The sequence below is a fragment of the Chionomys nivalis genome, chromosome 22, assembly GCF_950005125.1.
Source record: "Chionomys nivalis chromosome 22, mChiNiv1.1, whole genome shotgun sequence".
NCBI lineage: Eukaryota > Metazoa > Chordata > Mammalia > Rodentia > Cricetidae > Chionomys > Chionomys nivalis.
The window spans coordinates 38,206,564-38,220,685 of NC_080107.1; the positions used below are offsets into that span (position 1 = coordinate 38,206,564).

General features: G+C 35.5%; 1 protein-coding gene across 3 annotated transcripts in view; it reads right to left on the minus strand.

The window, feature by feature from the left end:
- Positions 1-14,122, minus strand: part of Spopl (speckle type BTB/POZ protein like) — a 56,619-nt gene that overhangs the window by 17,604 nt on the left and 24,893 nt on the right. The window contains exons 2-6 of one of the 3 annotated variants that reach the window (XM_057755293.1): positions 7,223-7,358; positions 6,932-7,053; positions 6,525-6,676; positions 4,858-4,985; positions 3,348-3,443 (exon numbers count right to left, since the gene is read on the minus strand). In XM_057755293.1, the coding sequence (XP_057611276.1) occupies positions 3,348-3,443; positions 4,858-4,985; positions 6,525-6,676; positions 6,932-7,053; positions 7,223-7,300 (576 nt within the window). In that variant the 5' untranslated portion in view covers positions 7,301-7,358. Of the gene's footprint in view, positions 1-3,347; positions 3,444-4,853; positions 4,986-6,524; positions 6,677-6,931; positions 7,054-7,222; positions 7,359-14,122 lie in introns of those variants that run through there. The other 2 variants (XM_057755294.1, XM_057755295.1) reach the window with 2 other exon arrangements.

The following is a 14,122-nucleotide window of genomic DNA, read 5'->3' on the forward strand; positions in this document are numbered from 1 at the left end:
CATTTTTATACAGTATTTTAAATAATCAGTTACTATGTGTACATTTAATATTTTTAACTTAAAGTATCATGGTTAATTCAATATATTATTGATCAAAAATCCTAGTACCCTCTTAGATAAATTTAATATAAATGAGTGAAATAGCATAGAAGCTTAAAAATAACCTAAATATTTTTTCAATAGTGACAGTGTATATAAAAGTAAATGTCTTACCAATTGATTAAAGAGTTAAATTATTACAATCACAAAATTATTTCCTAATAGAAACTCTACAATATCATCATCCAACTTGGCAAGCTGACATTTTTGTAGAGTAAATTCTGTTGTTGCTTTTCACTTATAGTTCATTGTATTAACAACTCATGGCATTATACATACAACTTGTATAGTTTTCAGAGACATACAACTATTATTATACAGAAATTGGAAATTTGGGGCTGGAGAATTGGCTCAAGACTTAAGAGCACGGTCTCCTTTCCCAAATAACCTAGCTTTGATTTCCAGCACTGACATGGACATTTTCAACCACTTGCAACCCCGTTGAATACAACACTGTTTTCTGGCCTCCCTGGGCAAAATGCACTCTGTTGGTAGGGAGACACAGATGCAACCCCACACACACATTAATAAAATAAAACAAATATAAAAATAAAAATGGGGAACTTAATTTGAAGTTTCAAGATCAGTAGAATTGATTTAAATATCTGCTAAAATTGATTTAAAACTTTTAGTTACAAAAATTCCCACAAAAGTGACTGCAATTATCAAAGTTCACAATATTTTATGGAAAGACAAAAATGAGTTAAGTACAAATGTACTTTAGTTCAAATTGTAGGCACCTCATTTATTTGTGAAATCATAAGAGTTGGGATAACTGTGACACTGCTTTTATGTAGTTCCCATTAAAGATCACTGTTTACTGAATCAAATCTTGCAACTTTCACATTATCTTTAAAAGAAAGCACCCTATAACATTATGTTGACAATTTCATATTACAATAAATGACAACAAAAAAGAAGTACTTCAACTAGCAAAGCAAATAATTCAGAGCAAATGGACAATTTCTAAAAATTAACTTACATATGTTATTTTAGTTATACTTTTGAGTGCTAAATATTGGGAACATTTGTCATAAAACAATAGATAATTTAATTCGTTTCTTGAAAGTATAATTTAAGGATACACACATTAGGCTTTGGGGATGGTTTAGATGGTAAACTGCCTGCTGCTACACAAACATTAGGACCAGAATTTGATCTCTAGCCCCACGTGAAAAAAACAATTCCAGTACCAAGTGTAATCTTAACACTGAGCAGGCAGGGAAGAGATACCCAGGTGCTTATCTTTCCTTGTAACAATTCTGAGCATAGGTATTTATTACAATCTTATGAGAAGGCACTATAAATATGGGGACCAAGCTATTATGTATATAAAGTCAATAATAAAGGTTTAAGACTTCCATCATTCAAATTTCAGTAACTTCAAAGAGGAAAAAATAATACTTCCCTGATCTTTACTTGATTGTCCCATTTTATTATATATCAGTATACCAGAAGTTAATGATACACATGGAATGTAATAAATACTGATATAAATAAGTACTCAGGGTTTATTTAGGAATTTTTTTAGTATATAATGTATTTAATTGCTTATATTAAGCATTACTCTTGAAATTTTTAGGTAGAGAACTGGATCTGTTTATTAACCTACATAAATTACATAGCAGTTATAAAATAGTATGGTAACATTTGATTTAGGAAAAGATTTCTTAAATCCTATGTGTTGTCTCTAATTCACGGTAACATAATTGTGTGTGTGTGTGTGTGTGTGTGTGTGTGTGTACATGTGATGCGAGTGCACAAGCGTCATACTACCAATGTGGCAGTCAGAGGAAAGCTTTGAGAAGTAAACTCTTTCCTTCTACCTGTTTCTGAGACTGAGTTGGTCTTGTCAAGTTATTTCAAGCTAGACCACAAGTTTTGGACTGATTCTCCTATCTCAGACTTTCATTTGTTACAGAAGTAGTAGATCACAGGTACATGCCACCATATCTGGCTTTTTACATGGGTTCTAGTAATCAGGCATGCGTGTGGCAAGTGATTTTACCCACTGAATCATTTCTTTGGGCCCCAATATATTTAATGTAAAAAGGTGACGGAAAACACACAATAAATAGATGACAGGGATAGACAGATATAACTAAGAATGAAAGAAAACAGACGTCATCATCATAGCTGTGAAGCACAGCTGCATTCTGTGTAAACAATCATAATTTAAAACCTCGCATTCCTCTCATACCTCCCTAGTGCTAGCAAAGCAATGACACAGTTCAATTCGGATGGAAATTAATGACCTAATTAAAACTGAGAAGTGATGGGTTCATTATTCTGATATCTAAAATTTGAAGTGATAAAAATATTGAGAACAGGTAATGAATAACTTTATTTATGGAACCTAGAGAGAAAAATTCAGGAAGAAGGCTGAGATTTTCAATGACTTAATAAACAGGACAGTTCCCTTACTAAACTTGCCATTGATTTACCCTAAGGATATAGCATAAAACAAAGAAGAATATTTGAGCAGTATAACTGGATGTGCATCTAGCTAACAAATCTGGTTCTTCTCTTCTGTGGGACTGAAGACAATATTGCTTCTACCTTTTAAAAACTTGAACCCTCTAAAAACCATCCTAAAAGCAAGATGCTACTAAAGCCACAAAGGACTACAATGCTGTGTCTCTAATTAATGACTTGCTTACTCTATTCTCACTACAAAGCCAGAAACTTTTAAAGTCCAGTTTAATGTATCTCCTAGAAGAGGTAGATGATAAGAGTTTGCACCTTTCAATAACCATTTTACAAGTTCTGGTGACGGCAAGAGGGTAGTCACATTTTCATTTCTCACAGCTAGGAGTTCAGAAAACAAAACCCATCTTCCACTTATTACCGTGTTTTAAACAGTCAAGTAAATCTGATACCTCATAAAAAGGAAAAGGTTTTATTGTTTTCTTTAAATATGTCCTTAAGAAAGAATGAGGTTAGCTTTATGAAAAGCTTCTCATTTATTTTAGCTATACATATATTTCTCTGTTTATCAAGGAATGCCATAGATCTGTAGACCATCAAAATTTAAAATTTTTAAGGTTTCAAAAGATGAATGAGTCTGACCCGTGTTCCCTTTCTCTAACTCATTCTCAAGTCTCACTTGTTGCACCACTTGGAGAAAGGAAGTATGGCTGTTTACACTGTTAGAAATTCTCATCTAACTCCTGCCACGTGAGCCACTACACAGATTGCAAGACTAAGCTATGTCTTGCATAAAAATGGGTAGCACCCAGCTGCCTTACCTGTCTACAGCACCACTTGCAGTGGAGGGGGAGGTGCCAGTTCTCTAGGGAGGGCAGTGCAATGCTTCCTCCTCTTCTGCAAGCAGTGTGGAGATGCTGTAGAAGGAAGGGCATCCATGAGAGGAATGGAAGGAATGATGGAGGGCACAAAGAATGTTGCTTAAAGGTGATTTTTGCCCACCTATGCCCTAGTGTCCAAGAGATCATGTCTGGACTGGTGAAAAGCACATTTCAAGATCTAAAAATGGGATCTGATCATTACCAACTTAAAACCATGTGTCATAATACATTCTATGGGTCACCAGAATTATTATTTAGCATAGAAATAACAAAATTCAAAATGCATACTTGAATAATCCTAAAATTAATTTCAGCCTTAATTCTGAATTTATTGATTGTCTAGGTTCCAGTACATACACTCGAAAAATACCTATTATCAAACACTACTTCAGGTCTATAATACAGATGACTTAAGATTCTTTTCTAAAAAAGGTTCATTCACTTACTCAAGACTCTCAGGTTGTTGCTTGGTTTTTTCTTTAATACATTACTCAAATAACCTTTAAGGATCATTAAATTCTAAGATAACAGTTTAAAAAAAAACAAACATTTTTAAATTAAGGTAAACTCTAAAAATACTACTTAACTCCTTATTGCAAACAAATGTTACCATTTTTTCCCTTGAAATCATGAGAAACTACCCAAATAATTGTATTTATAACAAATAAATTGTATAGTTCATCTATGCAAGTATTTCTCTATGGTCTTATTTCAATTCCAAAACATCTTCAGTATGATACAATACAATGACATGCAGTTGATAATCTTGAAAATATAATCTTTGGATTTACTCTACAAAAATGAATCTCATGATTTCATATGAATAAGTCTACACAATGATAAAAATGACAGAAGTAAACCCAAACCAAAAATGAATACAAATCAAGAGTAAATTTCAGGTAAAGGAAATGCTCATAATTTTCAAAATATGATGTTTTATGAATATAAATTAAGCATGTATGTTTGTCAAAATATGTGGGCATATCATTAACAGCTCAGATTTGTTTTTTAGAATATTAACACCTATTTGACAATGTTAATCCAACAGCTTGAAAGACAAGGTTTCCAATGTTTTCCACATGCTTTTTATTCAAACTATGAGTACTAAAGTTAAATCAGATTAACCTAAAAACTGGTTTCTTATATCAGAGTTATTCAGAATGAAGAAGATATTAAATAAACACAACAAAGATAGACATATCCAGCTCTTTCAATAAGAAGGATTTAGTATACAGTAGGCATAGCTATACAAACAACTAGAGACAGGATAAAAAATACAGAACATCACATTAATTTGTAAGATAATTTTAGTCAGCTTTTTATGCTGAATTTACAAAAGAATTTATGAAATATATCAATCACTTTAATTTCAAAAGTATTAATCTAGTTTGTACTTTTGCCACATCACTAAGTAAACCATGGAATTCTTTATTAATAAAAACATACCCACCTCACAGAATAACGTAAGCTTGTCATCTGGCAAGAGACCATTGGCTTCATCAAGCAAAAAATCCCTTCTAATGAATTTTTTAAATCCCCAGTCTTTCCCCTGCACAAATCGATAAGCTCTTTGGCTTTCTGGTGGAAAACAGAAGTTTAAATAAAACAAGTATCAAAGATACATTTTTTTCCTTAATGGTAAAGAAATATAGATGTAAAGGACATAAATAGAATATTCATTGTGATTCATTAACCATGTGTGTAAATAAAGTATCTGAAGAAACGTGCCAAGGAGAATCAAACCACTTCATTGTTGCTCAAAAGTTTGGCCAGTCAATGAACTTAAATGAAGATTTCTGACTCTCTTAAGCAAAGACGTCATATCTGATAGAAGGAAAAAACATATACAAACACACAGACACTCATTTTCTCTTTGTCTGTCTCTCTATCTTTCTCTGTCTCTGTCTCTCTCACAGTATCTGTTTCTCTGTCTCTCTCTGTCACTCTGTCTCTGTCTCTGTCTCTGTCTCTGTCTCTCTCTCTCTCTCTCTCTCTCACACACACACACACACACACACAGCTTGCCTAAATGAAATAAAATCAAAACACACTAACATAGGCATAAGTAGTCATCATCTAATTTCAAAACTCTGTTAGAATATATCTTATTTCCTGTTTCTTCCCTTAAAACTAGGTGCTCTGATTCATTAAGAACTTTATTCATTTGTTTGTTTGTATGTATGTATGTTCTTCAAGGCAGAGTTTCTCTGTAGCTTTGGAGCCTGTCCTAAAACTAGCTCTTGCAGATCAGGTTAGCACAGAGATCTATCTGCCTCTGCCTCTGCCTCTCAAGTGCTGGGATTAAAGGCGTGCGCCACCATCACCCGGCCCTCATTAAGAAATCTTTCAAGTTCTCCTGGTGAACCCATCCTATTGATTTAAATTTGCTGAATTATAGAAAACTTCAAATTGGTGAGAATGCTAAAAAGTCTCTTGTCATTCCCAAAATTTTAGAAATAATCTCATGGAATATAGTTTCACACATAAAAGGGCAAAAGATGCTTTTAGTATAATCTGTAAAAGATTTTGATATCTAAGATGTTTCAAACATCTTAGGTACTGCTCAACTGTACACTACGAAATACACAAGATTCTCATCAGAAAGTATTCATTTATAGTATTATCTATACAATCAGGCTATGACTTAAGTAAAATACTCTATTTTAAATATCACATAATATGTAAACATAAATATTAAAAAGTTTGTGTATAATGAAGTTATTTGGTTCTGTGATTCACAATTATTTACAACTCAGTTTGGCAGTTTACAGCCTTCCACCTCCTTTGTATTGCTGTGTAGCAAGGAGGCAAGGGAGGAGAAATTTTCTAATGACATTGACCAGGAATCCTGTTTCAGCAGCAACTATTTTTCCAAGAGACAAGTGTAATATCGTCATCTTAAGATATGAAGTAGTTAAAATTTAACAATATTTTAAGTACTTCTGTATGTCTACAGAAGCTAAAACTTTACAATGTGAAATGCACAATGAAATAATGACTACAGATAAAGTTTTGGACTAAGGAAATTTGAGGGAGGAAAATAATCCAAAACTTTTCTAGGTAAAGTCACTGTATGTAGATAAAGAGACTCCTTCCCCCAATTTGCCAATCACTTACCCATTGCTTTTGTTTCTTCCCTTTTAGCATTCAGAAGGGAAAATTTGAATTTTGCTCGAACCTCACTTTTTGGGCAGCTGACTAAGAGCAAATATAAGGACAAGTAGTCTTTACTTTCATCATCTAACCCCTTTGGGTTTACCCTCAGGCACCTAAAATAAAACAAGAGGTCACTTAGAGGAATTTAGTATATGATATTAACAAAAAGACGGGAAATGCTGAAATCACCTGCAAATTAATATCCCAACAGCACTCCTGTAATAAGTCCATGTTTTTTCAATATCTCCATTTTAATAGAAATTAATGACTAATTTAATGTAAAAATTATACTAATACCCATAGGACCAACAACAACAATGAACCCATAGTAAGGTAAATACAGTTAAAAATATAATAATAATGCTTACCATTTCATTTTATCATTTGGGCCAGAAGAAAATGTTGAACTCTTTAACACTTCACCCATTTCTTCTCGACAAAAACTGAAGTTATTAATAGTCCACATGTAGGAAAATTTCACTACTTTAACCTAGAAGATCAGAAAGCCACTTTTATATGCATGACAATCTATTGTCACAATTCAAATATTCATTCTAATCTTCTAGTGATGATGTCACACTGTTTGACATTTTACATAAACTTGTCATGACCAGAAAATTTATGAAACAAGCATCAAATGCATTTTAAAAGGCATGTACCTGTGTATAACACCAGCTTTCTGCAACAGGGCTAGGAGACATATCTCCAGACAGAGATGGAGTAGGTTCCATAGACATTGCCACTTTATAAGAAGCTTAAGACTCATATATTATCCCACAAACTGGAGTAATTTAGCTATAAGGAAAAAAATAAATTTATTGATCAACCTTTGAGAAAATTAAGAGAGAGAATATATTTAAGGTTGAGAAAAATTATTAAAATTAGATTTGAAGGGACACATGAAGTGTTAAAATAATTTTATAAATTTTTAATAAATTAAAACATAACATCTGTCAACCAAAACAACTGAAATCTAAACAAGATTAATATTTATATATGACACTATTTTTCAAAATATCACAAATCAAAAATATCCATGTAACATAGCATGTTATAGAAACTTGATGACATCAATGTCTGCTTCATCTTCTGCCATTAACTTCCTGAAGTCCAAAGGGCCATGAGCAAGTTATCGCAGTAAGTACTTGTCATCTCCGTTCTTACCAAAGAACAGACTCTACAACAGCCTACAGAGAATTCCAACAACCTGACTGTGTGCTAAGACTGTATCTCTCTCACAGTGTTTCCTTCAGAGGTGTACTGAATCATGTACTTCCCTTCTAGTTATCTGTTCCTGTACCAAATCAGTTTGATGCACAATCATCCATCTATCTGAATGTAGTTGAACAGCATTTGTTTGAGATGCTCTTCTTTCTCCAATGTGTACTTTTGAAATCTGTGCCAAAATTCAGTTGGTTGTAGTCGTATAGGAGAACTTTAATACCCTAAAGCAATATATTTCATTATTGTTGGACTGTGTTCTCGTCTTCAGTATTCTAACTTTCCATTCTCCTTCTCTCCTCTGATTGTCATTGTTGATGTTGTTGAATATACTGTACTGTGTAAGAGCAATGACAACCTACTTTTGATTTAAGAACTGATAAAAAAAAAACACATTAATCCTATGGAGGGATATACTTTCAAGGAGACAAATCCTTCAATAAAAAGAGACATAATTTTCTCTAAAACTATTGAACACTAATGCGAGAAGAGAAAATGAAGATTGAAGTCACTTGAAAGACTGAGAAAGAAATAAAGCTATAAAAGATAAAACAGCAAATAAAACTGGGAATGAAGAAGCCCTTTAAAACTCTGCAACAGAGATATGAAGCAGAAGCCAGGAATCAATGTGCAGACCTGGAGACCTAGGCAGAGAGCAGTACAGAAACACAGCCTGGTTTACATGGCAAATTCCAATCTCCTCTCTCAAAACTAAAACAAAGAAAACAGAAGGAAGAAAAGCAGAAAAGGGAGAAGCAGTGAGAGGGTAGTGGTGATGATAATAGAGCACAAGGCAAGAAAACTGCAGGAAAGGAGAGAACAATAGGAGGAATGGGGGCGAACGGAAGGTGAGGACACGGAAGAGAAGAACCCAGTCAACAATAACAAAGAATATAATTTTAAAATATTCAACTTCTGCCATGCAACTACAACCAACTGGCTTTTGATAAAGACTTCAAAAGCAGACACTGGAGAAAAGAGAACATCTCAAACAAATGCTAAAAGAAAACCTAATATCTATCTGCAGAAAAATGAAACTTTACCATCATTTTTCTCCTACCAAGACAAATAAATAAATTCTAAATGGACCAAAAGACCAGAAACTGATACTGCTGCATAGAAAAGTCAACCTGTAAGTACTTTCCGACCAAGGTTGAACCCATCCATTCATGAATGGAGCGCTTTCCACAGAGGGCACGGACTCTTCACAGGGAAGTAGCACGGGGGAAGGGAGTCACTGTCTTCAGTGGTGTACCACTCCTGAGTAATACAGACTTGACTGAGATAATGAATGAGGTTAACAATAACCAACCAAAATAAGAATTCAAATTTAGGCCAGTGAGATGGCTCAGATGACAAAGGTTCTTTCCATCAACCCTAACAAACTGATTCCCTTTACTTGAATGAGGGAAAAAAATGATAAAAAGAGAGAACAGACCACAAGGTAAAAAGAAAGAATTGACTCCTGAGATTGTCATCTAATCTCTACACGTGGGTCATGCAAGTGCCCACTCCACCCTTTCTTTCTTTTTTTTTTTTAATATTTATTTATTATGTATACAATATTCTGTCTGTGTGTACGCCTGCAGGCCAGAAGAGGGCACCAGACCCCATTACAGATGGTTGTGAGCCACCATGTGGTTGCTGGGAATTGAACTCAGGACCTTTGGAAGAGCAGTCAGTGCTCTTAACCTCTGAGCCATCTCTCCAGCCCCCACTCCACCCTTTCTACAAACACATTAAAACAAGCCAACCAATCATACACAGAGAAATCACCAATGAAATATATTTCTATGAAATTCAAAATGAGGAAATAAAAGCAAATTAATGTGGCCTCATTTTTCTACTTTCTGGTCAAAACTTAAGGAAAACAGAATGATTACTAATTTCATGGACTTTTTTTCAGGCTTAAAAAGCAAAATGATAATATTTCTAGATATGTAAGACATGTACACCATACTCACCTACTTCTTGAATGGATAAATTCGCTGAAATTACTTTCCAGTCAGAAAGAGGAAATGAACACAACAACCTCCATATAAAGCAGTTTTGATTTTTACTCCACTTAAATATGAACAAGAAACTCATGTCCTAAAAGAGATAATGGCACACACCCATAACCTTCAGCACTTGGAAGCAGAAGAAAGAAGACTGTGATTGTGAGGGCAACCTGGGCTACATGGCAAGACCTTGTCTCAAAAACAATAATAAAAAGAAACTCTTAAAAGACTATGACAAAGCTAGGCAGTGGTGTTGCACACCTTTAATCCCAGCCCTCAGGAGGCAGAGGCAGGCGGATCTCTGAGTCTATAGGAGCTAGTTCCAGGACAGGCTCCAAAGCTACAGAGAAATCCTTTCTCAAAAGAACAAAAAAAGAAAATATAATCACCTTATTTTTAAAGGTTAATGTAAACAATAACTGAGATTTGATAAGGTCTGGTATACAGCAAGGAAATCTGACAAATTATAATTCATTCATCTATAAATATTTTTATTTGCTGGCATTGATATATGCTCTTCAGGCTTGGAAAACATTACTTTTAATATGCTGAAATTTTAATATAAAATATGTAAAATTAAAAGCAAATAAAAGAAATAAGATGAAGAAATTCATATGCAATAGATGAGAAATCTTCAGTTAGACGGGAAAGAGGCTAGTGCAGAATGGAGTAATCCCTAAGGTGCACCACAGAGAACATTTCAACTTTATTCTAAAACAACTGTGATTCTATCCTTAACTGCCTTGGTAACTCTCTGAAAGTCTGGCTCAAGGGTTTGCCTCTGTTTCACCTATTTATCTTCCTCAAGACCCAGATAAACCACTGCTGGATATAGACACAAAAGATGGTTCCTCCTAACACAAAGACATCTACTCAAGTATGTGTGCTGCTGTTTTATTCACAAGAGCCAAAAACTAGAAACAACCTACATGTCCCTTAACAGAATAATGGATAAAGAAAATGTGGTTCATTTTCACAATAAAGTATCACTCAGCCATTAAAAAAATTACAATCTGAAATTTGCAGACAAATTGATGAAATTAATTAGAAAAATCATTCTGAATGAAGTATCCCAGGCCCAAAGGACAAATATGGTATATAATTGCTTAAAGGTGGATATTAGCTTTTAAGGTCAGTGATAACAATCCTTAGCAACAGAGGTCAGGTAAAGAACAAGGGACTAAAGGGTACAAATAGACCTTGTGAGGAATGGGAAATCAAATAGATCATTATAGAAGGATGGGGTAATGGCTGAACTAGGAGGATCAAGTGGGGAGGGGGAAGAGGAGGAGGAAGAACGGGGGGGGGGCGAAGGAGTTGAGGGAGGGACTATGAAGAGAAAGAGCTTAACTTAAGGGCCATTTGAGGGGTAGTATGAAAATCACATAAAGTAGAATCTTCCTCAAATACATATATAAAGGCAATCTAATTGAAATTGCCAAATGATGGGAAAACAAAAGTCCCAACAGGTAATCTCATTATCAAACAAATCTTCCAGGAATAGAATTGGGTTACATCTAATTAAGTTGTTGGCCAAAGGGAATCTCCAACAACTCAGGCAGTTGCCAAGACTATAGGCTTCTCTTTACAAACGGTCAGTAAGGCCTCACTGCTGAAGACAACATCTACAGAATGCATTGAGCGCAAGGGAGCTGAGCTGGTGCATACATAGAGCCTTCTCCCCATGTTTTCGTGGCTTTGGTACAGAAAGCAGTCTGCACACTACCAAAAGAGAAACATAAGCACCAAACCAGCCACAAACCCTTTGCTCTACAATGCATTCACAGATGGAACCTATAGGTGACACCTGCTTGGGTAAACAAAAGCCAGAGGTAGACTAGGAACCTAGGGTAAAACAAAATACAACTGGCTTAAAAAGAAAAAAAAGGCTTCTAATAATATTCTGCTGTATTCATAGATCACCGCCTTGTTCAGTTGACATCAGAGAAGCTTCCTTCTACAGCAGATGAGAACGAATACAAAGGCCCCCCTCTCCCACCACACACACACACTCCTGCAGCAAGACATTACACACAGAATGAAAGACCTTGGAACATTCAGCCTTCCAAAAAAGGAGGTATTCATCAAATCCCTCCCCTCAGAGCTCAGGGAACCCCTCAGAAGAGGAGGCATTAAGAGTGTTAGAGCCAGAGGGGATGACGGATGCTAAGAAAACAAGGTCCTGTAAATCAACATAAGCAAAGCTCATATGAACTCACAGAAACTGAAACAGTATACACAGGGCCTGCACAGGCCTGTACCAGATCTGCTGCATACACGTTATGGATCCAGTTGAGTGCTTTCATGTGATTCCTGATTGTACAAATGAGTAGTCTCAGACTCTTGGGCTCCCTTTTTTCTGTTGGTTTGTCCTTTCCGATTCAAATATGATGTTTTTATCTTATCTTTGTTATTCTGCTGGCTGGTTTTATGTCATCTTGACACAAGTTAGAATTACTGGAGAGGAGGTAGCCTCAAATGAGAAAATGTGCCAAAAACATCAGCTTGTAGGCAGGCCTGGAGGGTAGTGACAGAGGGCCTAGCCCATCATAGCTGTTACTTCCTTGCATAGGTGGTCCTGGGTATGTAAGAAACCCAGCTAAGCAATTCAGTGGAAGCAAGACAGTAAGCAGCACACCACCTCCATGGCCTCTGCATCAGTTCCTGCCTCCAGGATCCTTCCCTGTTTGAGTTCTTGTCCTAATTTCCTTCAGTGATCAACAGCAGTGGTAAAGCGGAAATCAAATAAACCCTTTCGTCCCCAACTTGCTTTCTGGTCATAGTGTTCCATCACAGCAATAGAAATAGAAACTTAGATGGCTATATTTTATCATTTTCTCTTAGAAGCCTGTTCTTTCCTGAGGAATGACAGAAAAGGAGGTGGATCTGGATAGGAATGAAGGTGGGAAGTAACTGGGAGGAAGAGAGGGGGGTAAATTGTAATCAAGATATACTGTGTAAAAAAATCTATTTTCAATAAAATGGAAAAAATTGAGGAAAAAAATTAATAAGTGTCCCCAAAGTAACAGGCAATCTGCAGAAACTAAAGGTTTTATTTAATTGAGAACTTAATACACAGGCACTGCATTTGCATCTTTCCTGCTCCTCCAGATCTATGATCACAGAAATCAAAGTGTAAAGTCTCTCTCTCTCTCTCTCCCTCTCTCTCTCTCTCTCTCTCTCTCTCTCTCTCTCTCTCACACACACACACACACACAGAACCATTTAATTATATCATGCAAAAATTAATCGAATAGAAACAAGAACAGAACATTCTCTATTAATAGATGAATATATCATTATACAGAATAACAAGTCATAAGAAGATGACTTTAACAGGAGTATAAAAGAATCTGACCTAGCAGTCATTTCAGTCATTAACAGCTGAAAGCCACAAAACAACTCAATAGATTTTAAGACTAAGGTCATATAAAGTATTCCCTCTTATTAAGAGTCAAACTAGAAATTTATAACAAGTGAAATCCATAAATATGTGAAATTAAACAATAAATGGAAAAAATTCACAAGACATACATTGAGACAAGGAAAAAAAAGAGCAACATAAATATACCATAGCTTAGGCCATGAGGTACAGCTATGCTCAGTTAAGAAAGCAGCTGAACACATACATTTAAAAAGTCTTAAGACGACTCCACACCAGGGACACTCCACCTTGCCCATATATCATAAAGACACATAGAGGCAGCCTGAATGCCCCTTGCCAGCCCTCTTCCATTCAGGTTACCCTATTCCCCATAATGGCTTGCCAGGAACATCCCTTCCGACTACTCTCCTTTCCTTTGGGACTCCCCATTTCTCAGCCTGCCCCCAGAAGGCACTCTCCAGGCAAGGCTGAAGAAACCCAGTCAACTCTCTCACAACTTAACAGAGCCTAGGCAGCTGCCTGAGATCCTCAGTTGCCGTATCCAGCCTTGAGTTCAGGAACACTTGTTCCAGGTGACTTGATCATTTCAGAGAGCACCAGATTATAGCTGACAAACAGATGAGCCATAGTCTGCAATATCAGGTCAATGGGGAACATAGACATCTCAACCCTGCTATGAATCTTCCCATGAACACTAGAAACACCCGTGTTGAAAGTGATCTGAACAAAAAAGAAAAATTTAACAACAAATGCACAAATCTAAACACATAAAAAACATGAAAAACAAAATATCTAATTCAAAAAGGGAAATCCCATAATAGTCCATATCGAAAATAACCTGGGAAAACTCCCAGACACATAATTCAAAGGAATGATTGTAAATACTGTTAAAAACCTCAAAGAACACAAAGACAGAAGAGTGAAATAAGGAGGTCAAACTATCCTATCCAAAA